The 25,784-nt window shown below is 41.2% G+C and overlaps 1 protein-coding gene across 10 annotated transcripts in view; it reads right to left on the bottom strand.

Annotated features, from left to right (window-relative positions):
- Positions 1-3,078: 3,078 nt before the first annotated feature.
- CadN (neural cadherin) overlaps positions 3,079-25,784 on the bottom strand; it is a 646,487-nt gene continuing 623,781 nt past the window's right edge. For 5 of the 10 annotated variants that reach the window (XM_076175966.1, XM_076175967.1, XM_076175965.1 and 2 more), the window contains 10 exons: positions 25,525-25,671; positions 24,869-25,142; positions 24,572-24,744; positions 22,184-24,283; positions 16,680-17,592; positions 13,248-13,437; positions 12,066-12,313; positions 8,826-9,035; positions 6,744-6,899; positions 3,079-6,402 (listed from right to left, as the gene is read on the bottom strand). In XM_076175966.1, the coding sequence (XP_076032081.1) occupies positions 6,290-6,402; positions 6,744-6,899; positions 8,826-9,035; positions 12,066-12,313; positions 13,248-13,437; positions 16,680-17,592; positions 22,184-24,283; positions 24,572-24,744; positions 24,869-25,142; positions 25,525-25,671 (4,524 nt within the window). In that variant the 3' untranslated portion in view covers positions 3,079-6,289. Of the gene's footprint in view, positions 6,403-6,743; positions 6,900-8,825; positions 9,036-12,065; positions 12,314-12,562; positions 12,799-13,247; positions 13,438-16,679; positions 17,593-22,183; positions 24,284-24,571; positions 24,745-24,868; positions 25,143-25,524; positions 25,672-25,784 lie in introns of those variants that run through there. The other 5 variants (XM_076175969.1, XM_076175968.1, XM_076175973.1 and 2 more) reach the window with 2 other exon arrangements.

The raw sequence follows: 25,784 nt of genomic DNA, 5'->3' as shown, positions 1-25,784 counted from the left end.
GAGAAGGACCTGGGAGTCATTGTTATGAATAATATGTCACCTGAGAAACATAAATAAGATTTTTGGAGAAACTTATAATTTAATAAGAACAATCAAAGTGACATTTACATACCTGGATGAAGAAATGGTGAGGAAAATCCTAATCACCCTGATAAGACCAAGATTGGAATATGCAGCAACGATATGGTCACCAAGTACAAAAAATGTATAAAAAAACTTGAAAGAATACAAAGAGCAATTACAAAATTGGCACCAACACTCTCAAAACTATCATATGAAGAGAGACTACAAAAACTTAAACTACAGACACTAGAGCAAAGAAGAGAGAGAGGAGATTTGATAGCTATTTACAGAATCATGAAAGGCATAGAAATTACTGATAGAGAGAATCTGATAAAATGGGATGACAGAAATACAAGAGGACACGGAAAGAAAATAAAAAAAGACAGCTATAGAAGAGATTTGAAAAAGAACAGCTTTCCTCACAGAGTAATAGACAGTTGGAACAAGTTAGATGAGAAAGTGGTGTGTGCAAAAACAATACATGAATTTAAAAATAGTTTAGATAAAATGAGATATAAAGACGGGACCCCACGAGCATAGCTCCCCTTCCCGTAAAATACAACTAGGTAAATACAACTAGGTAAATACTTGGACCCAGCTGCCTTGAACCTACCTTGCAGGTCCACAGTGGCCATCCTGCTGGGTTACGTTTGGATCAAACCCATGTGTCCTCGTAGGATGATTTTTTTTTTTTTTTTTTTTTTTTTTTCCCTCTCTCCTCCCTCCTCCCTCCCCCCAAAGGTAATTTTGGCATTTGATTTGGTCACCATCTCACTCACAAGTCAAGGGTAATCGGTCCTCCAATAGATTTCAATTGGATAGTGGTCAGTTGACCTTGCTGGAGAAAGCTCCTAGCCAGGTGAAGGTAGAGAGGCTGTGTCTATCCTCTTACCCTGATGAGCACACTGGATATTAAAATAGGCTTAGCCATGCAGGCCAAGCTGTATTCCACTTTGTCCCACTCCATGGTGTCCACTAGGCTTGTACCATGTGGAGCAACTTGGGGCAAAAAGTTCAAGCCAAAATCTGCCCCCCCAATTGTCATGCACAATTGATGGAAGACGGGGTTTGTAATGGAAATAATGAAGTTGTTGAGATAGCTGGAGAAAAGTGTCAATAGTGACTGAATATACTGTTTGTTGTTGTTGCTACTTTGCACATTCAATCAACTTCCCTGGCGGGGTCAATCCCAGGAGGTACCACAAGAATGTGGTGAAGCAGCAGCTGGTCCTCCAGGAAGAAATATCCAAGTTGCGCAGTGGGTCCTAGAGAGGGTTGCTCAGATATGCAGGCTGCTCCCACCTTTGTCCCAATACAAGGAAACCTCTGGACCTCCAGTGTTTACTGTGAGGGTTGAGACCAGGGGGTTCCACAGATCACCACACAATCATGCACTACCACCAGTGGACTAGTGTTAGCAGAAAGCTTTGACAGTGAATATGTCTGTCATTCAGTCACTACTTCACTCTTATCATCGACTTCCGTGCTGGGAGTCAGTCCCAAGGGGGTATCACAAGGTGACAGTAAGGCAGCAGTTGGCCCCAAAGATGAGCCTTGCCCCATTGATAAGAATGTTTGTATTTAGTTACTGATAGCCAACACTTGTATCTTTTAGGTCAATATCATGCTAAAAAGGTGGTAAATGAGATTTAAGGAGGCTAGTAGAAAGTACCAACTGAATATTATCATGCAGTAGTGGTTGTATGGCAGCATGCAGCCAATGATTTAGGAACTGTTTGAAGGTGTTCTTAAAGACTGCAGCCACACATCATTAGTCTGTGTTGAAAGAAAATCTCTACTCAGAGTAACAATAGCTACTTTAGTACTAGAGGTGTCGCTCTTTTATGTTGTTCCCCAAAACTGTCCTTTACCATTTCTGACTTTACATTTTCTTATCACCTGTGGTAGGGGAAAAATTCTGCCATTGTGATAACTTTATCCACAAGAAGCTATGATAAGAGAAAATGATTGATGGGTAGGGGTGGGCATATGCCTTGACTGGCTACCTCTCTTGTAAAGGAGAAAAGGAATTTTGGTATATAGAGAAGAGAGCAACTGATTCCCATGCCTGGTGTAAAAGGCAACAAAGTGGGGTGGGGTGACCAGACGGGATTCTGCTCTGTGTGTTTATTCTTTGAGAAGTCGAGGCATAAGAGTCTGGGAGAACACCAACCAGACAAGGATGACTCTTTATTCACAGAGCTACGAGGTGAGGGAAACTAATGGGTGATGGAATGGGAGTGGAATAGATGCATGTCTTGGTTGACTATCTCCATAACAAGGGGGGAAAAGGCCCTTGGTATATATATACATTAGAAAGGATGGGTTGAAATGAAAAATGTTCAACATTCTTCTTTGAGTTGAAACAAATCTTCAACCATAAATGAACGATGGTGAAGATGTCACTCTCATGCCTCGCTACCTCACTTTTTGGGTCATCTTTATACCAAGGGCCTCTTTGCACTTATAAGGGAGGTAGTCAGCAAAGGTATGCACCCACTCCCACCCATGCCACTCATCCATCACCCATTTGTTTTCCATGTGGATGAAGGCCCATTACTGCCCAAGTCGAAAGCAATACAACACAGCAACTTTCCCTTCTTTGATCTCTTGAAAGTCCTTTACCACTTCTGCACCTCTACCTCTTCCTATCTCTTGTGGTAGGGGTGAAGTGAGGGTGGGGGAGAATTTTGCTAGTGTGTTTCCTTTGTGTTTTGTAAAAGGCAACCAAGTAGATGGAGTGATGGGACTAGGGATCCTGCTCTATATTTATTTTAAAAGTCAAGGCATAAGAATATCTAGGAAGAAAAATCCAACTAGAACCCTAAAAACTGGACCATTTAAAACTTATGGATAATAGCACTAAATTGTTAGTTGAGAGAATATCATTGCACATACAGAAGCATGTTAATGTTTTATTTTCTCAGTTATATTCTGATGGAGAGATGGGACTTTTAAATGTGACTGGACATATCATACATGAAAAAGGTTCAAGGATAAGAAAGACAAGTTACACAAATGTTTAAATCTATTTCAGATGACAATGCAGACACAGGTAAATCACAGCTTTAAAACATCAAACAAAATCGACAATAATTCTTTACAGCTTCAAGTGTTGTAAAATCCTTGAATCATGGCCTTATGAGACACTGCTGCAAACACTGGATGAAAAAAATAATAATAACAAAGATAATAAATAAAAAACACACCATCTTGAGACAATGAGTTTTACCTCAACTATAATGCTCTCTTGAGCTCATCAGAATTCTCTGTTGAAGAAGTTCAGAACTAGAAACCTTTTCAGGTGACATGAACAGAACATATAGGTTAATTCTTGGAAGGAGACTGGCTGAGAAAGGAAAATAACTTCCTTCGTACAAATAACAAAGAACTCTGACTTGTTCCTTAAAGGGTACTATCAAGAAAATTTCAATTTGATTTATTACAAAATGTGAAAATGAATAATGCATTCATACATACATTATTTGGTATATGGAATGCTATAAAACAAGTTCCCAAGGTGAGGTTTCCCAGAGAGGCATGTGAGGATGCTGTACGCCTGCTGGCAGCAGAGGCAGCACCAGATGCTGGGGGGGATTGGGCCACCAGCAGTGCGTAAAGCAGCAGCAACAGCAGCATCCCTTGGGAGAAGAGCTGGTCTTAGGGCTATGGTGAGGACACGCACACAGGAGGGCCGGCCATGGGAAGGGCACCAGCCATCCTTATAATATTGAGGCAGACATGAAGTGATATTGCCCTGTTCCTGGCAAGCAAGTAGAGCAATGCCAGGCTGATCACACACACTCCACTCCACTCCCGGCCGTATGAATTCCAGCGCCACGCCTCCCGGGCAAACCCGCCCCTTGCTGCTAGCCTACATATGACCAACTTGTGCACTGAATTTCTAACAATTAAGATTGCAATAATCATGACAATAATATGAACAGGAAAAGCCTGTGACTACACAAGCCCAGCCTAAGCCCACCACTTATGGCAGTGCTGCTGAGGTGATGATGTGTGGTGACGGACAATGGTGTGACCACGTTAACGCTGAGGGCAAAGTACTCCCCTGTGACATCATCGGTTTCTTCTTGTGTAATCATCTCCAAGTGTTAGGGGGGTGGGGGAATACTTGCTTTTGCCTGTGGCCTTTGGTTGATGAGCCAGGGGACAGTTGCTGGCTTATGATGTTGCTTGCTGACAGGAATCGTGTTGGGGTGGGTGGGTGGGTGGGGGGCATAAAAATCAAGCTGAGGACCAATTTCATCGCTACCAACGGTGCGAGCAAGTCCTGGGTTGAGGATCCTGGGTGTCTGGTGTTCAGTGGGTGGCTGGGTGATGGTGGTGGGTAGGGGATGATGGAAGCAGGACTATATTGTAAGAATGGCTCTTCCCATCACACCTGGCACAAGGATGCTACCTAAATACTCACGTGTGCAGTTTGCAATTGCGTAATCAACTTTGACATACATGCTAAAAGCAACTGCAGACAAATGATACTTGTGCTACTAGAGACATGTATGAAGAAATGATGAAGACCTTACCATGGCAACAAGCACCAAACCAATCATAAGGGTGTAATTAGTCAACTACTTCCCACTCTAAAGAATAACTGTGCTCTTACAAACACTACATTCCTCTCACATACACATTCCAGAGATTGAAGAATTGACGGTCACTGCCTTCCATCAATGCTCCCTACTGAGTAACTGAGATTGGACAATTTGAGAAGAGCCGAGAGGAGGCCAGCAGAGCACTACATTGGCAGCGCTGGAAGTCTCACCACACGCCAACACTTCCACTAAGAGCACGACAGGAGTAGACTTGCTGGCAACCTCTTTCCTCCCATATGAGCAAATATTAAAAAAAGTCTTCATAAATGTACTAAGACTAAGCCTATGTCCATCCTTAAATATCTACACATATACAATTACACTATATACACTCCACACTCTAACATGGGCCAGTACTGCCTTATGTTCCTTTGTGAAACGTTCTGGCCCTGGTCCTTTTCAGCAGGACCAGTACATAGTAATCTGCAGCACTGGAGGGTATAAAAGCCATTTGGTGAATTACAGAGAAGAAAGGAAAGCTAATTTTGGTAGAAGAGTATCACCTGTCATTCGCTCATTCACACAATTCAACAGTATATCTACGGTGAGTACAGAATGAAATAAATGCAGCATGACTTTATTACACACTCTAGGGGAGACTAAAACCTGAACTGTGTTTGGTGATATGCTTTGTGGTACAGTATAAGCAAGAATGCATTCCTAAACAATCATTAAAAAATCAATACAAAATCCTTTGGCGGAAGAAGGGGAAATAGCTTTCGTAACATTACAGAGTAGGAATTGAAGCTAGACTAAAAAATCTGAACCTTAAGTGTGTGTCTAACAGTTTTATAAACTTAGGAATTGGCTTTGATAATATTGGCACTTAAAGATGATGACTTGCTAACAACAAAAAACTATAAATACACGGCCTCATCAAGAAACTTGCCTCTCCCATTCCCAACTATCACACTTGCGTCTTTTGTGGAATGTAATCAGCTGGGCTTGCCTGGCAGCAGTGGCAGAGGCAGCTCTCGCTTCTCTTTGTGACCTCTGACCCTCTTGAAGTATACAGCAGGCCTGGGCCTGTCTGGTATCGCTGAAACTTTCCTGTGAGCGTCTTACGGCATATTTTGATTAATTCATCGCATTTGCTTCACTCACATCAACTGCAGGACATGGAAGGTTTCGCGTCCGCCTTGGGCCCAGCTATGGGGGTCTTGCCCATTTAGCAAAACCTTGTTTTTTCTCATCTGCTCGAGGTGGAGCTAGAGGAGGAGGAGGAGGTGAAATGCAGACAGGCATCATTCTAGGATACATTTTAAGCGTCAATAGATGATTGGGGGAAAGGTTGGATCCATTTATGAAGCATGTCCTGAATGCACACACAGTCGCACAAACACTGACACAGTCCTCCTCTCCCTGATGTAATGCTTTGACTGAGTATTCTACATCTGAGAGTACAAATGAACATGAGGCAACTTTTGATGATTCTGATTAATATCATAGTCTACTACTGTCCACATGGACTTTTCATATAAAATCTCTACACTCTTTGTATCTACTGTACTTGCTGTCATTCATATTCACAGTTCCCACCTCCTCCCCCTTCTGACACTCCCCCATCTTGGTCTCTGCTAAAACACTCAGCCAATGGCTGAGAAGCTTTGGATTCAGTGATCCTCTTCTTCTTCAGATTCATTATGGCCATACATGTCGGCCAGTTTGCTGAATCGTGGACCCCAATTATTTAAGTAATCAAAGTCCTGTTCATTGTCATCGGTACCTGAAGAAAGAAAAACACCAAAATATCAGTAGAATCAAACATCAATTACCTAGAAGAAAAATGTACATGTCTGTATAGAGTTCACACATGATTCTATAAGATATAGTGTTAAGCATTTATGATCTATCTATACATATATACATACCAAAAAGCTTTTCCCCACTTTAGGGAGTAGCTTAATCACACCATACACCCATCCCACTCCCATCCAAACCCTGCAAAGAAACCCTCAAAATAGCACATTTTCCCCACCTCCACAAAAAGGTGCAGCAGCCCTGAGGGACTGGCACCTAGTCTCCAGAACAGGCCCAGAAAATAACTCCCACAGATGCACCACATACCTGAAGCTAGAGATGACAGAGAGCCTGCCGTGGATCCACCCCCTTCATAGGCATAGTTCCTTAGGTCGTCAAATGGTGGAGCATTGGGGTCGTTGTCTGCTTTATTCTTATGTTCACTAATAAATACCCCAACATCTGGCTGACCTCCTGGACCATCTATCAAATGGAAAATCAATTGTGTGAGGTAAACTGCTGAGAGAGGTGGGGGGAAAACTTGAAACAACAATTATTACTATATTTTCAAAATCAGGAACCCTGATTTGTCTAAGATTAGAATACATGTCAGTAGTATGATCCCCACACAAAGTGAAGGATTAAAGGAAAGTCCATAGAATACAAAGGGCTGCAACCAAATTGGTTTCTAGCCTGGCAGATAAACTATTGTATATGAGAAATAACTAAAAGCACTGGGTCTGCCAACTTTGAGAGGTCAAAGAAAAAGAGGTGATATGATTACAACTTTCAGGCTATACTACTACTACTACTGTGAAAATTCCTGACTATCCTTAGCAGCTTTCTCCCAATCCCATATATCTGTAAAACCTCCCATAGTGCCTTCCTGTCTACCCTGTTATATGCCTTCTCCAAATTCATAGACCCAAAAAACATCCTTACCTTTTGCCAAAGCCTTCTCACAAAGCTGCCTTGTCACAAAAAATCTGATCCATGCATCCTCTAACTTTACTAAAACCATACTGCTTACTAATTACTCCCTGTTCCTCTCCTAATCCTCTCAATTAAAACCCTCCCATAAGCATTTCCAACTACACTCAACAAACTAATCCCTCTAAAACTACTACAGTCATGTTTGTCCCCTTTCCTTTGTAAAGTAGAACTATACAGCCACTCCTCTAGTCACTCTCCCTTCCCTTAAACACACATTAAACAACCTCACTGGTCAGTCCACTATTACTATATCTCCTCTTTCCAGACTCTGAATGACACCTATCCAACCCAGGTGCCTTACCAGCTTTGATCATTTTCAAAGCTCTTTGTACCTCATCTTTTCTTATATATCTTCCATTTTCATCTCCCAACTCCATCATTTTCTTAGCATTTCCTACTGCCATAATCAATCCCTCCTTATCCTCCTCCACATTTAACAGCTCTTTAAAAATACTCTACACATCTTCCCTTTACTGCCTTCAGTTCCATTAACATCTCTCCATCTGCACCTTTTACCTTTTCCTCTCTGCCAGACTCACCACCCTTCTTTTCTTTCCAAAACATCTTTTTAATCTTTTAAAAGTTTTCTGTCCCACTCAGACCATTTTACATCTGCTCTCCTCTTTGCCTCCTTTATGTTTTGCTTCGCTTTTTTCTTTGAACTTTATGCTTCCTGAGTCCTACTTTGCAACCAGTCCTTAAATGCTTGCTTCTTCTCTTCTAATATTATCTTCATGTCATCCCACCACTCATTACCCTTCCTATTCCCTCCCATCCCCTTTGTTCCACACACTGCCTTTGCACACCTTGTCAGTTACTCAATGAAACACATTCCTCTTCCATTCCCACCTCTACCCTTCAGCACATCCCAAACTTTGCTCATGTTCTCCTGCTCCTTTTCCTTCTCATTTAAAATGTTTACTCTAAGCACCTCTCTACCTTCCGCTCTTTTCCTCTTTCTCCACCATCAACTTACATTCCATCCAATTTCAAATCTAAATATGATGAATGGAAACTAAGGATATGGACAAATTGGGGCCACACATGAATTTGAAGATATGATATGGTTTAACGTCACAAACTCCCCCCTATCGGAAGGCTAGGACGGTGCCCCTCACAGAGGGCTTTGTAGCGTGGAATTTAATGAACCATGCCCTTGGTTCAACTTCGCTGGTGGCAGGATTCGAACCGCCATCCCCTCGACCTTCGCCGCAAGTAATGACGCCCTCACCCACTCAGCCAGCGAGCTTCCTTGAATTTGAAGATAGTTATGATAAAGAGTAGGAGACAGGTCCCCAGGAACATTGCTCCTTTCCTGTACACTACAATTAGGTAAATAATGAAATACTGGATGCAAAACAAAATTTGGGGTAACACTCCTGGCAAGTACCACAAACAAGTGAAAGCTCTACTTACAGGGCATTTTCCCCATCAAGGGTCCTCCATTACCAATGGCAGGTCCAATGGGGATTTGAAGAGGTGTGATGTCGAATGCCGTCATGTCATCCTCACCGCCTCCTTCATCATCGTAGTTTATAATATTCTCCCGAACATCATCATATGGATCTGCCTTCGGGAAGTGCTTTTCCTTCTGTCTATTGTATACCACGAACACTAATACCAAAACTGTTAAGAGGAACAAATACCGATTAGGAATCTACCAATTGAAAATGTGAGAAAAAAGTTCAGACCAAGATATGCACAGTAGGAAAATTATGTAAATGTAACACATGCACACTTGCACAAACATACTAATACTGGATGACTTTATTTAGCAATGAAAATGTCTCTGTAATAAAAGGGTTCATCAACAAATGGTACACACATACATATACCAATGGCCATTTCCCCCTTACAAGGGAGGTAGCCAAAAAACAAAGGCTAAAACAAAGGCATAAAATCCATTTCCATCCATTCTATCCTCACACACTCCACTCCCATTCACCCGCCTCCCTCCCTCTTATCTTATGGTGACTGAAGAAATATGGAAGACCATTAAATGATGCTCTCAATAGATGGGATGTATTTTTTTCATGTGATCAACAATTGTAAATGCAAAACCTTAGCTTCTGTCCACAGATGTTTCAATTAGTGGCAAGTGACCAATGAAGACTGACATACAGTCAATAGGTACTCAGGTGTGACAAGAAGAATTTGATAAGTGTGGGCAAGACAAACTACCTTGTTACAAGCAGTGAATATGAAGATTGACATTGATGGGGGAGAACTGACTTTCCACAAAACAAGAGAAAGTGAGAGGGAAAAAATAAAGAGAAGTGAATGGGGATATCTGACAAGCCATTCAATACATTCATGGATATTTGCAAGATTTTTCACAAGGGGGTAAACTGCAAACTTACACTATCTTACATCATTACCTGTTACCTTGTCTTGCTTCAGACTAATTTCTTCAATTTAGAACACTGCATCTGTATAAATCTCTTGCACTGTATAACACATGAATTATATAACAAAGTGATTGAACAATTGACACTAATGTACACAGACACACAAACTGCAATACACTCAACTTGTGTCACTATTTAAAAGAACACATCATAGAAAGAATTTTTGAGGTGGTGATTAGCCAGAACTTGGAGGTGCTAAGATGGGAGGGAGGGTGGAGGGGTGTGGAGTGTTTTCAGGGATGGAATGGGTGGGAATGATTTTATGCCTTTTCCTTTTTGGCTACCTCCCTAGTAAGGGGGAAAAAGCCTTGGTATATGTATGTATGTATGTATGATTAGCCAGAACTTGGGCTATTTCACTTTTGAAGTCTCCCTGGATGTCCTGAAATTTTTTCTTAATACTGTATTGCATGCAGTGAAATACATATGTACTCAGAACTCCAGATACTCAGCTGTTTTACTCCTATGTGACAAAATAATTGACAAAAACGAGATGGCACTCAACATAGTATGGTGCCTGTCCACTGAGCTGCAAAGGTTGGGAGATGATTTTACCCTTCTCAAAGAGAACACTTGAAAAGTTGAATCTCCTGCACACTGCCCTAACCAGTCATCCAACATCGCAAAACAATTACAGGCTGTTTTCTCTTTATCTAGCCATAAAAACACATTTCCTGGGGAGGAGAGATGCCTCATCTTGCCCCCAAACCACACAGACACCCATGAATATGTAGCCTCAGTTCTATCTTGCAAGAGATATAAGGCCCAAGGTGGCTAGGGCCACTGGCTTAGTCTCTACATCAGTGAAAGAAGAGATCTTTGTTGTTTGTAGGGAGTGTTTGAGGGACAAAATAGTACGTGTTCTGTACCTTGCCAGGCTAATTCTGTTAGTACCATTTGATCAACAGAATGCATAAAAGAAGAATGTTGCTGGAGTTCACCCTATTACCGTGGGCTCTGTTTCTGTGATACAATGTGATGCAAGAGGTGGGTGGGTTTGAGGGCTTTTGTCAGAATTTGGTGGGTTTGAGGGCTTTTTGTCAGAATTTGGTGCCTATCATTCTCCATCTACAAGAAATTAAGACAAATGGAACATAAATGGGTGCTGAATAGGTGTGTTATGGGTGAAGGGTGAGTGTATGGTTTGATTCAGCCACCTCACTTATGTGGGGGCTTTGGGGAAGAGGGGAATGTCTGTTGAGGAAGGACGGGAGAGGACAGAAGACGGGTGAATGGAGAATGGTTGTATATGGAAGATGTTGTGATTGCATGAGGTGGAATGGCCGGGGGGGATGGGGGGTGAGGTAGTATGTGTGAGCAAAATTTGATGCAGCCCAAAGGGATTTCTCCCCGTCTTCTCCTTTCATGTATGGGGGGACGGAGAGGGGGGGGTCGCCAATTTAATGAAGCGGCCTTGCTGTGGATGTGCTGTGTCTTGCGACACTGCTTCTGACCCAGGGCAGTGGACAAGGTGAAGGGGTGACCCGTCATCCGGGAGGTGCTAAGATAAGAGGGAGGGTGGAGGAGTGTGGAGTGTATTCAGGGATGGAATGGGTGGGAATGATTTTATGCCTTTTTCTTTTTGGCTACCTCCCTTGTAAGGGGGAAAAAGCCTTGGTATATGTATGTATGTATATTACTTCTGTGGTTATCTTTATTGGCAGGTGGTTAGAGAAAAGATCATATATGGTTTCTCCTGTTGTTTGATGATGGAACAAGGGTGACCATAGTGAGATGTCTGGAGAGGTCATCTTGCTGGACATTCATTTGAAATTGCAATGTTGAAATTGGCAAGTTGGTCCCCAGAACTGCATTTCCTTTCTGGTCCTCTGGTTGAATTTGAAGCCAAACAGGGTAATGTACATTTACATTCCCCAAATAGTATATGATTTGTTGAGCAGAGCAGTTGGAGATGCAGTGTATATATTCATAGTATTGTTGTTGTTAGAGAGAGAGAGGAGAGACAATAGAGGGAGAGAAGAAAGATGTAGGATAAGATCAAGTGTGTGTGGACATTCAGATCAATCAGTTCATGTGTGTGATCATTTAAGTTTATGATAACTACGATACAAGATAATCAAATGGAAACAATGATACCATTACCATACCTTCAGAGCATGAGACCAAATACATTTACACACTATTCTACATGATTCTATAATACCAAAATTACAAAACTAATCTATAAACATGAAGGTAGTCCTGAACCCATAATCAAAGACTTGTACGAAGTTGGAAGAACACTTACTAAGGAGTATCAAAATACAGACGACTATGGCCACAACAAAGTCCCTTGAGGCTTTGAGTACCGTCTCTTCCACGAGCAAATTGCAGTCGTTACCCTCGTACCCGTCAATGCACTCACAAAGGTAACCTCCATCATAAGCTTCAAGGTCATGACAGATGCCTCCATTCTGACAGGGTTGCCACAGCTCACACTCGTTGATGTCGAGGCAACCTGTTCCGTCGTTATTCAGGATGGAGCCCTCAGGACAGCTGTACATGCAACACATGTTATACAACCTTCTTCCTCCTCTTCATGTGAGGACTGACACGCTGTGCGTGTCATCCTTACTAGTTGGTTAGTACAACTGAACACGTCATGCAAGTTGGAGCATGCAAGGGAGGAACACTTACCTCAGCAAGTAAAGAACCCAATCATTGAACTGCATACAGGGGACCATTCCAACTAATGACCAGCTTCTACATACGAAAGGCTATTAATTGAAGCATTTATCTACAGACCTAGAATAATGAGAAGACAGACAAGGATAGCTGCCAGAGCACCCATGCTGAGGCGTACTATACGGCCTTCCTGAAGAATTTCACAGTTTTTCCCATAGAAGCCACGAGGACATGAACAAAGGTAGGAAGGTTCTTTATTAATACAAGTGCCTCCATTTTGGCAAGGCTCATTTAGGCACTCATTCTGGTCAATACAAGCTTTGTTATCAGGAGACAAGATGGTGCCATCTTCACAGCTATATAATCATGAAAAAAGAAATGCCAAGTATGATGTAATGTGGAGAGAAAATAGAAAAAAAAAACGAGAAAATAATTAAAATAAGATAAAAGTAAAACCGGTAAAACCCATCATGCATATTAGGATTGTTATGGAAAAATAAAAAAAATTAATAAAAAAAAAAGGGGGTTATTGTTTTGATAAAACCATGCATTGTTTTACCAAAGCATCCAGGAAGATAAGCAGCATTGAAAGAGAAAATTCAGAGGTTAGTATAACAAGAAGAGCAAGAACTACAAGACTGTTTTGCTGGTTCCCACTACAGTCTCCAGTGGACTCATCATGCATCATTTCTTGCAAAAGTTTATATTTCACATATTTAGCACAAAATTTCATCTGACATGTAACTATATTTTTCTATCATTTTATATCCACATTGATGAAAAACACGACAGTATGGCCACACACCCGCACTCATGCCGCATCCACAGGTCCTTGCAAGTGAAGGGAGCCAGGCAGGTGACATTTATGCACTGGTCACGGGAGAGGCAGTGTTTGATGAGGTTACGGAACATGGTGGCCTGGCCCCACTGGGTACCATTGAGACCAGGGGGCAAGGGAAGGTGTTTCCCTTCCAGTCGAATATCATCCAAGCATCCTACAGTGCAAAATCATTGTCAACATTATAAATAAAAATAGTAATAACACATTATTATTATATAAATGCATACATATACATTGGGTTCTTAAAATAAAAAAAGGTTAGGGTGGTTCTCCAGGCGTCAAAATGCAATTTTTTGAAACATGAATCACCTTCATCTTAGGAGACAAACTACTATATTTACATGTGTTTGTGTGTGTGTGTGTGTGTGTGTGTGTGTGTGTGTGTGTGTGTGTGTGTGTGTGTGTGTGTGTGTGTGTGTGTGTGTGTGTGTGTGTGTGTGTGTGTGTGTGTATATATATATATATATATATATATATATATATATATATATATTATAACCCCTCTTACTACTATGCCACTATGATGTATGGAAGGGAGTGGGAGGGGGGGGAGTGGTTATTTGTGAATGATACTTTGACACAACCCAAAGGGATTTCTCACCATCTGCAATGTTACTGCTGTGTTGCGGTGCATCCTGACATGTGGACTCTTTGTCCATCTTGACAGGTCACTAATCTTTCTTATATTTTTTTATATACTCTGTATTCATTTTATTGTTGTTAATTTTTATATTATATATTTTTTTTTAATTTGATCTTTTGCATTACAGTCAATGGGTAGCTAAACCATACTGGACCTTTGCATTATTGTTAAGCAGGTTTACATATTTTAGGGTAAAGACTTCATTTACTATGCTACTTTTGATACTAGTGTTGATGTGTGAATTATTTGTTATGGGGTCCATTTGAAGTTATTTTTGGATTATACTATGGTCAATCTTTGTGATGTGTAGCTTTTGTATTTTTCTGGAATGTAACAGTTACTGGGGCTACCTAACCCTGTGTACAAGACCCCCCTTTTATATAGATTTCCTTTTGCTACCACTTTATTACCCTGAAGACAAACCCCAGACAGGGTTTGAAACAGGAATAAACTTCAAACGTCAAGTCCTGTGTGTACTTTCTTAAAAAAAAATTATTCCTGGACTCCAGCTCTTCATGAATATGAATATGTGTGTGTGTGTATATATATATATGTATATATATATATATATATAGTGTGTGAGCAGTGTAGATTTAGGAAAGGTAGGGGTTGAATGAATCAGATTTTTGTGGTAAGGTAGATCTTTGAGAAGGCTTTAACAAAAGATAGCAATGTCCTTTATGGATTTGGAGAAGGTTTATGACAAGATAGAGTGGGAGACACTGTGGGAGGTATTGTAGATATATGGGATTGGGGGAAGTTGTTAAGGACAGTCAAGAGTTTTTAACGAGAGTGGTAGAGCCTGTGTTAGAATTGGGAATGGAGAGAGATGGTAAATTGAGGTAAAGGTGGGGCTGTGTCATGTCACCATGGTTGTTCAATGTCTACATGGATGGGTGGTGCAGGAGGTAAAGGTGAGGGGACTGGAGATAGTCAAAGATAATGGACAGAAGTGTAAGGTGAGCCAGTTGGTATTTGCTGACAACACTGCACTTGTGACAGGGTCAGATGGGGGATTAAGGGAGTTAGTGATGGAGTTTGGGAAGGTATGTGATAGGAGAAAGTTGAAGGTAAATGTGGATTAAAGTAAGGTGATGAGATGTTCAAGAAGAGAGGATGACAGAGTAAGAAGTAAATCTTTAAAGGAGAGGCTGGAGGGAGTAGATAGTTTTAGATATCTGGGGTTGTATATGGCAGGAGAGGGAGTGGAGGTGGAGGTAAATTGTAGATTGAAGGAACAAGTAAATACCTTGGGGGTTAAAAAGTGTCATGAGAAATAGGTATCTGGAAATGGATGCAAAGAGACTGCATGAAGGGGTGATTGTGCTGATGACAATGGGGCAGAGAGTTTCAATTTAAGAGAGGCAGATGTTTAAATGGGTTCCAGACGAAACATCTGAGAAATATGGTAGTGGTTACAATGTTTGATAATGTGAGAAATGAGGTGAGGAGAGCAGAGTTGGAAAAGGAAATAGCAGATAGAGCTGATGAAAGAGTATTGCAATGGTTCCGACACATGGAAAAAAACAAAAGAAGAAAACTAATAAAATAGGTGTAGAAGGCAGAGGTGGAAGGAGTGAACTTCAGGGGTCAACAGAGGATGAGATGGATGGATGGGGTGAAAGGGGCTTTGAGTAAGTGGAGAAAGTCTGTTGAGCAAAGAAGAGAGAAGGCAGGAGATAGCAGTGAGTGGAGAATGGTTGTTTATAGACCATACTGCTCATGAAGCAGCTTTGCTATGAATGTACTGTGTTCTGCTGTAATGCTTCTAACCCAGGACAGTGGGGACACAGGGATGCCCCCTCATCTATAAAATGCTAAAATGACTGGGAGGAAGAAAGGGTGCTGAACAGGAGTGGAAATGGTGGGAGTGAGTACGTGCCTTTTGACTTGAATACCTCCCTTTGAAAGGGGAAAAAAAAAACTTGATATATAGATATACATAATATATATATATATACACAAGAGGAAAAACCACCAAGGAAAAAGATAAACTGATGACCAAGCGCTTTCATCTATTCAGACATCCTCAGGGTACATGTACCCTGAGGATGTCTGAACAGACGAAAGCGCTTGGTTATCAGTTTATTTCCTTGGTGGTTTTTCCGCATATTTAGAATCACGAGTTTATGTGATTTCTCATGCATATGTACACAAATACATTCTTATATAGATAGCTCGTCTTTTAAATTAATTATATGTATTTGAAACATGTTAATATGAGTTTTACCACCTACTTAATATGGTCAATTCAAAACAAGTCAATTTGCACCAAATTAAATCTTCCAGTTAACTAAATTTCACCTAGCTTCTGCCATATGTTACTCCCTAATTGACCCATCATTCTATTCATTGCTACCTTCATAGAAGTTAGAAAAAGCACTGCATTGTGCTCTCCTACTACACTGCCATGTCACATTATCTGAACTGTCATACCAGAGATATGTTTGTGATGAGAAAACAATATCACATAGGTTTTCTTGTGAAGATATCTTTGCAATAGAATAATATTTTTACAACCCAGAAGGTAGACCCCCAAATTATGAAGTTCCTGGAATTCAACCTCCCCATATCTTAAACTTGTTCTCACAAGAAAATTAGCTTCACATTGAGTGACATCAACAGGAATATATCTACTGCATAAATTGAATCACTTGTATATACATACTCTTATACATATAAATGAATAACCACCATTCTGTTCATAATGAAGTCATACAGAAAAAAAAAAACAGACGTAGAATTATACTTACCAAGTTTGTAGTCATTGTAGACTTCAAATGTGCTAATGCCAGTGTATTCTGCCTTGCCTCCTGCATATACACCTTCTTGTTTGTCAACATCCATCAACATGTGACCAGCAAACACAACAGTCTCGTTGAACCGTCGGCCTTCTCCACCATCAAGTTTAAGGATAGCTGTGGATCCATGCCTGGCTACACTGACTGCATGCCATTGGCCATCGTTGACTGTGACAGCAGATAACCAGAGATCATGTTCCTCTGTTCTTAAACTATTAAGATTGTACCGGAAACGTAACCGTCCATCTTTGATTTCAAGAATGCCATATTCACGATTGTGTTGGTCAGAGATGCGGAAAAGTTCGCCATACTGCTGCCAAGTCCGGAAACGCAACTGAATTTCTGTGCTGAAAGCATTAGGCTTGAATGACAGAGCATACTTGACATAAGACTGAGTCTCAAAGTACGAGGAATTTGTCGGCTCCGTACAAGAGGGTCCAGTCCATCCTGGCTTGCACTTGCAAATAGGTTGAGACAAAGATCCTGCACAGATACCGTTGGGCCCACAACGAGGAGCAACACTGTTACCTCGGCAATTCTTTTCCAGCTGAGGGCAGGTGGCCTGTGTGCCCCTAGACAGACCTGGATTTGCCAAGTCATACAATTTACTATTGACCATCAATTCACGGATGCAGCCAAGGAAGGATTTGCCATGAGGAACATATTGCCAGTTGTATAGGTTGGGGTCGAACTGTTCATGAGCTATGCCTCCCAGCTGCAGAGGTGCATTTACATTCAGGTACTCATTGAAGGGCGGAATCTTTCCCTTGGCTTGGCAGCCAGAGGAGTCAAATATTGGTTCACTACCATCTTCTGGCTCGGTTACCTCAGCACCGAAGCAATTATCAACATCAACGCGCACATTCTGAAACAAGAATCATGACATTAGAAAATGAGTGAAATCCAAACAAACATTTCAAAATGAGAGAGAGAGAGAGAGAGAGAGAGAGAGAGAGGGGGGAAGAGAAAGGGGGAGAGGGAGAAAGAAAGAGGGGAGAGAGGGCAGAGAAAGAGAGAGGAGAGAGAGGGGGGGGCTGCACCAACATTATTCAATTTCCTACCAAATAAAATTAATTTCCCATCTAAAATGCAATCTATGTTATTATTATTTTCTATCAATCTAGCCATGAATGTCTATATCCAACTGATGGAAAGAATCTTTGAAAGATTCTTCTAATCTGCCCACCTCCAATAACCAACATGGACTGAAGAATGATAACTCCACCAGCACACTTTCTACAAACTTCATTCAACAGGTATTATACAGATTCAACAAGAAAATACAGAGAGAGAGCAGTTAAGGTGGCATTCAATAGTCTCTGGACACGTACATTCAACAAAGATCACCAAGATGATCTTGCAGGTCTTTTGCAACAGAGACCAGAGGCAATGAATTGATTGATTGATCACCAAGTCAGATCTACAATGACAAGAAATGCTCAACAAACTTCTTAGTTGAAAGAGTGCAAAATACTTAAAACAACCAACTTTCTGCGATCAAAAGACTGTACAATGGAGTCCCATAAGGAGCAATACACCTCTCTTGTTCAACCTGTTCACAAGTGATCTCTCCACATCAAATCCAGAACCTAACATCAAATTACTCACCTAAGCAGATGACCATATGATCAAACTCAGTACAGTAACTACAAAACAGCTGTTGCAATCACCCATATTTATGTAGACAAACTCAGTGTTAAGTGGTTGTATTTGGTCTGTTATATTCTGAGGGATAGGTGTGGGAGTCGAGTGTGAGAATGTTGCAGTGCCTCATGAAGCCTTGAATCTCTGGTGTCCAACTTGGGTTGTGTGTTTTTTCTGTTGCCTCTGGGTGTATTTTTTCTTTGAATATGTTTGGTTGTGTTGAAGGTGTGAACAGCAGTGTCTATGTCTGATTGGTGGACTGTTCAGGATTTCAAATTGTTGCTCTGTCTCTTCAGTGAAAGCTTCCCAGTATGCTCTTCTGTAATTATTGTATGCGTGTCTATGGCCAACTGGGATGTATTGTGTTTTGGTGGTGATGATGATAACATGATGATCAGATCCAAGGGCTCCTTTTAAGATGTTGGGGTTAAACAGGGGGAACAGGTGATGTCAATAGAGGGGGTGTAGAGGGCTTGATGGAGATATATGTGTAGTCATGGGTATTGTTCATGATGTTTAGCTAGTCAAGCTGTCTGTAAATCAAACCCTATATTCAGTGAAGTTGCCAATAAAATAACAACAATAAAATACATGAACAAAAACACTAAATTGGCAAACCTTTGTCAACATGATCACGTAACAAACACTAAAAAACCTACAATATCTTGAACCACATGGCATACATGTACTCACGAACATTGCAAACTACAGCCATTCACAACACCATACCCAACATGTGGAAGCATGGTAAAATCATCACAATCCCCAAACCTAATAAAAACCCAACATTTCCAGCACTGCATCATCCAATTACTTCTCTGTACACCCTACAAAGTCACAGAATGCCTTGTACTACAACTTGTCACACCATGTATCCCCCTTGCCAAATCACTATACAGTTTTAGATCACTACACTCTACAAACACCATTCTGATAGATCTTACACAAAGAGTTTTAAATGACATCGATTCAGATAAGCTCCCACACAGAACACTTCTTATAACACTCACCATTAGTATAGCTTTTTATCCCATCCCCCAACACAACCTCACAAACAAAATATACAACACAGACATGCACAATAATAACATAAGCTGGCTGGCCAATTATTTGGGAGACAGAAATGCCTATGTGTAATATAATGGCCAATCATCACACACCAGAAACTAGGAACAGAATACCTCAGGGTTCCATCCTATCCCCAACACTCTTACTCTATACATGCATGATATATACCCACAACTCAGAAATACAAATATCTTCCTATGTAGATGACATAGTAATTACATGCACACACTTAACACAAAGTCACAAATACTACAGCCATATCTTGACACACTCAACACCTGGTTCTCACCAACTGGACAGCAGAACACAAATACATACAAAGCCTCTTTATCAACAACTCTCATACCCCCCACCACACACACAAGATTCTCGGTGTAATATACGATATATCCATGTCATTCAAACATCATGAAGACATAATGCACACCTAAACTTGATGCACTTAAATCACTTGCACTACAACATTTGGACAAAACAAAGAAATTACCACAACAGTACACAAACAATATACTGTATATATGGCTCAGTAATGAATTATGTGAGCCCTACATGGGCCCCTCAACTCTTGGACACACACCACAACACCCTACAGACCATACAGAATATCACCCTAAGGATAATTACAGGCTGCACAAATACACCTTCAGACTGTACAGACCATCTATTTCATGAAACAAGTCCTGAAAGTCAAGGATCATCATGACACAAGAGGCACACAAACGTTTACCACAACCTCTACAAACATGGCCTACCCGCTGCACTACTTGGCAGAACACCCACACACACCAAGAAACATCAAAACAACACCCAAATACTGAATATCTGATCATTTTTTTGGTGAAAGGCAAGTTGAGAGTGGAGAAAGGAAAAGGGCAGATGGTAGAGGTGCTTAGAGTAAGCTGTTTAAATGAGAAGGAAAAGAAGCAGGAGCACAGGAAGCCAAGAGAAGTGTGGGAGTTGGTGAATGATAGAGTAGAGTCCTCTGAATTCTGAATTCCTAGGAAAGACCATCCGCTTATGCGGGATCAGTTTTTGTGGGTGGGGAAGAATGTCTGTAAGAAAATGAAAAGATAGTAATGTATAAAAGAGGGCTATTGCCACCAGGCGAATTAGCGAGCGATTAGGGGCTGCTGGTGGTCGTGGCTCGGGAGAAATGGACTGGGAGCTTGGACGGCGGTGCCGACGCCAGGATTAAAAACAGATTACAATCACCAAAAGTTCAGAAAATGGTAGGGGGCGTAGTAGGAAAGGTGGAAAAATGGAAAAATCTTTAGTGGGAGGTAAACTGAAATGAGGAGATGTAGTATAAGAGAAAGTTCGAAAGGAAGCGAATTTTAGTCGAAGAAAAAGTAAGTGTAGATGTTTGTGCGTGGGTCGTGGCTCTGTTCGTGAGAGGTGTATGTGTGTATATTACGGGAAGTGAGTAGAGTTCACTTCCCGCGAGTAGAGGTATGAGTGGAGGAGGAATAGGGGTATTTCAAGGGTGGCATGTGGAGCAAGGAGAATGGGAGGGAACAGAAGGAAGGGTAGTGAGTGGTGAGATAATGGAGAGAAGAATAAGAGACCATTCAGGGACTGGTTACAAAGTAGGATGAGAAACATAACAGATACAAAGAAAAAAAAGAAGAGAAGCATACCAAAAGATACATATACCAAGGGGTTTTTCTCTCTTACAAGGGAGGTAGCCAAAGTCAAAAGACACGATTCCACTCCCACCCATTTCATCCCCATCAACTCCACTCCCTCTCACCACCCCTCCCTCCTTCATCCCTGCATCCTGCCCACTACCCTGGGCCAAAAGCAATGCAGCAAGACAGATACAAACATATACAAAGGCTCTTCCACCCTAACATGGGAGGTAGCCAAAAAAAAACAAAGGCATAAAATCCACTCCCACCCATTCCATCCCCACATACTCCACTCCCATTCACCCCCTCCCTGCCTATTATCTTGGCTCCAACAAAAGATATACAAAAGATAAAGGTGGCAAAAAGGAGGGCTGATGTAAAATGGGGGAGGAATATGGCAAATTTTTCAAAGTAATAAAAAGATGTTATGGAAGGAAGTTAGTAGAGTAAGGTGAGGAGAGTAAAGTGGAGAAGACAAGGTAAAGGCACAGATGGACAGATATTAATGGAAGAGGAGGCAGTGAGGGAAAGATGGGCAGAGTACTTTAGAGAGCTGTTGAATGTGGTGGATAGTATGGGATTGGTGGTAGCAGTGAGAAACACTAAGAAAATGACAATAATGGGGGAGGAAAATGGAATAGAAATAACAAAAGATGGGGTACAAATAGTTTTGAAAATGATGAGAGCAGGTAAAGCACCTGGGTTAGTTGGGTGTTATGCTGATTATCAGAAGGACACCATTAACCAAACAGTTAATTTTGTTAATGGTTACTCCGTTAATCTAAGAAGAATGTAATGGAAGTTTCCAGTAATCCATCATGCCACTGGCAGTAGCCATGATGCTAAAAGACTCCCCAATGGTTTGCCAGTGTGTTTTCTTGGGAGACGACTGTGAAAATGAGCTCAAAGAAGTGCAGCTACTCAAATCTAAAGAAACCTAAGGCTAGCTTTCCCATGAAAAGAACCTGCCTTTACCCTCTCCTCAAACTGTACACACTTGGTGATATGTGTTCTTTTCATGTGCTGTTTGAGATTGTTCAGACTTGACACGTGCCCTTAATTAGAACAGAAAAAAAAAAAAAAATGTTCAGACTATCTGTACTTTGAATTACTTACCTCTGTATCCCAGAAGATGTCGATTCGATGCCAATTACTGTCGCTCAGTGTGTTCTTGGTGTTAACTTTCAGTTCTAAAGTTCCCGAGCCAAAGTCTATGAGGAGCCTTGGTCGACCACTTTCCAACTCCAAGGAGATGAAGTCCGACACAAGAATTTCATCTGGTTCTGGCGGTGTGATGGGTCCATTGTAGAACAGCAAACCATCTGGTCTTCTTGCAAGGAAGTTCAAGCTGATGTGGGAGTTGTCACACATGGCCAGGGCAGGGAACCATGCGAAGCCATTATCTCTAAATGACCGTGTTGTCATCTGGCACAGAGGACCATCATAGCCATCAGGACATTTACATCTGATTCCTGCCTTGCCCTCCAAGCAACGACCACCATTGAGACAAGGATTGGGTCTACATGTTTCTTCCTGAGAGAAGTTTCTTGCACCACACGTGCATTCAGGTACAACCTCGGTACGCACACCCACCAAAGCAGTCTTGTTGGCATTGACCACGTGAGGAAGTGGAGAGATCACAAGATGGTTTGTACACGACCCTTCACACGCCATGTTTTCATACAAACACTCGTCTATACCCACCATAGTGATGTTTATGCCTAATTCAGATTCAAATTCAGCTCTATGTTGCAAAATGAGACCATTGAGCTTTATGGGTTGATAATATGGAGATCCGTGAGCTGAGAACCGCACATCAGTAATAGGTGGTCGTATCTGTCTTAACTGAACACTGAAAACATCAACATTATCAACACTTGTATCCACTAAACGTGCAATTTTTTCCCTGAACAGATCTGCTTTGCTTCTAACAATCCTTTGAGTCCTGTAGTCCCATATTCGTACAAAATCTTCATCAGTCATATTAGCAATACGGATAGAACCTGAATTTATGACAGCTGCCTCTGGTATTTCCTTAATTGTCACTGTCACATTAGCATGTACATCTGTCTGTGTGTGTTTACGGTCATACACATAAAACTGTAAGAAAAACGTTCCTTCCTTTGTCCCATGTCTCATCGTTATCATGCCATCATCCTCATCTAATAAGAAGTTCGGATGTGCTTCTGTTGCCCAATTAAACTTTTTATCACCCAAGTCCCAATCATCCAAGTCATACACATACACTCGCCCAATTTTAGTCTCTGGAGCTTGACCCTTGTAGTTGTACACAAATATATCTTTGGATCCTGGTTGCATTTTATTATCATTTTCATCCCCTATTATTATCGTAAGTGTGGAGGTGCCTGTCATCTGTGGTGTACCAGCATCCTTGATGACAATGGGAACATGGTACTCCTTCTGAACTTCACGATCGAAGGAACGTAGAGATGAGATCACAGCCATGCCATCACCATTGGCTCCCTTCAAGATGTGCTCCACCTTGAAGGAAGCACGGATCTCATCTGAAGCAGATGAATCCATGCGGAAGTGGAAGGGTGGACCGTTTCCTTTGGAACGATCGTCATCATCTGTTGCCAAAACTTCAACAATCTTTCTTGGAGGAACATTTTCTGGAAGCACTGGTCGGTAATCTTTTAGGAACCTTGGAGCATTATCATTAATATCATTGACAATAACTGTGAGTGTTGCTGTAGCTGTCTTTGGGGGTGTTCCATCATCAATGGCCAAGATCTTCACAGAATGACGAGGATTTGTCTCACGATCCAGAAGACGTTGAATCTTTACAGTTCCTGTGTTGTCAATGGAGAACTGTCTTCTTCTGTCTGATGTTCTGTCTATGGCATAAGAAACTTGACTTGAGCCACCCTGATCTGGATCAGTCGCCTGGAATGTCTGCAAACTTGTCCCCACTTCTGCATTCTCGAACACCGGAACTTCAATGTTTGGCTTCAAGAAGTGAGGCTTGTTGTCGTTAATGTCGCGGAGTTCCACCCTTACCCACGAATATGCCACGTGGTACTTTTCTGCATCGTTGTCCTCGCCTTTGTCATTCACCTGGATCTTGAACTTGAAGCCACTCCTTTGCATTGGATCCTCATAGTCAAGTGGCTGCACTATTTTCAGTGAGCCAGTTCCATCATTGTTTCGCACCATTGTAAACTTGTCAGCTCCAAATCCAGAGGACTCTATTACCTAGAAATTATGATAGTCATTAGATTATATGAATTTAAAAAAAGACTAAATTACTTAGAAATGGTTTGGTTCAGTATATATATTACATATTCCATATATATACACTATGAATGTACTAATTTGATTGCATTTGAGTATCTAAATTTCTTTTAAATTTACAAGGGAAGGGAGAAGGTTTGCCAATTTTCCTAACAGAATATTGACAACCCCCCCCCCCCCCCATGAGAATTTCTGGCTGTACTCCATTTGAAAATTTTGTTGAGTTCTAGGTGAGAAAATTACACATACCTTGTAATGGAATTTGTTGGTCTCATCCTCATCATGCACAGTGACTGTGAGGATGGCTTGGTCTGGTAGGATGGTCCCCTCAGTTTCATCTACTTCAGTTACCCATTCATCTTTTGTGAACTTGGGCGGCATATCGTTTATGTCTCTTACTCGTATACTTGCCGTCCCCGTACCTATGAGCCAGAGTTGAATTATTAAGTTTGTTATCAAGTATTTTCAAGTATCATTATTATTCCACATCATTAATTGTGGTCATACACACCTGGACATGCAAAGCACACAACACATACAACATACCTTTCAGCCCTCCTCCATCAACTGCTACAACTTGAATAGAATAATCGGGTGTATTCTCACGATCTAAACAACATACAGCTGTCTTGATCACGCCAGTATCAGGTTCAATTTCAAAGATGGGAGATGCTGTGTTCTCATCGATGACATTCTTTTCAATGGAATATGTCAATTTGGCATTTGTACCTTCGTTGGAATCATCATAGTCTTCTGCAGTCATGGTCATAACAACCATACCCTGTGTGCCATTCTCAGTCACATTGCCCGAGTACACACCCTGCCAAACAAGATATGCATTTAAAGACTTTCATTTGCATGAAACATTTCAATATATACATTTCAAAAAAAGCTTATAAAACTATGCTATCAAACTTAATATCTTTTATTCAGTGAGCTTTATTTTGAACTGAATCTCATTTGTTGAGCTGACTTTGATCATACTCCACTACCTGAGCATGTCTGTAATGCAATACATTTCTACTACTATATACTCAAATATTAAATGAACATGTCTGAAGTTATTATTTTCCACTCTTATTTCAATGCAATTACCTCAACATGTCTACAGACATCTCTTAAACCATCTTCTATTACAAAAACCTGAATGCAACTAATCATTTCACTCTACCAATACATCTAAATGGTAAGTTTCTACATACCTGAGGGAAGACTGGCGCATTGTCGTTAATGTCCTTCAAATTGACCTGCACATCAGCATAACCCACAAGACCAGTGCCACCTTCATCCTGAGCAAACACTGTGAAGCGCCATGTTGGACGGCCTTTGGGGTGGTCGCGGTCCAAAGGCTGTGGGTATAGAAAATCATAACAAATTAATCATCTATCACTCTATCTATATCTAAATACCAAGGTCTTCTTCCTCCCTTATATGGGAGGAAACCAGGTCAAAAGGCATGCAC

Source organism: Oratosquilla oratoria, chromosome 38 (genome assembly GCF_046742065.1).
Source record: "Oratosquilla oratoria isolate Oo_2021 chromosome 38, ASM4674206v1, whole genome shotgun sequence".
Classification (NCBI taxonomy): domain Eukaryota; kingdom Metazoa; phylum Arthropoda; class Malacostraca; order Stomatopoda; family Squillidae; genus Oratosquilla; species Oratosquilla oratoria.
Note: the sequence above shows the minus strand (reverse complement) of the source record. Positions and strands in the feature narration are given on the sequence as shown.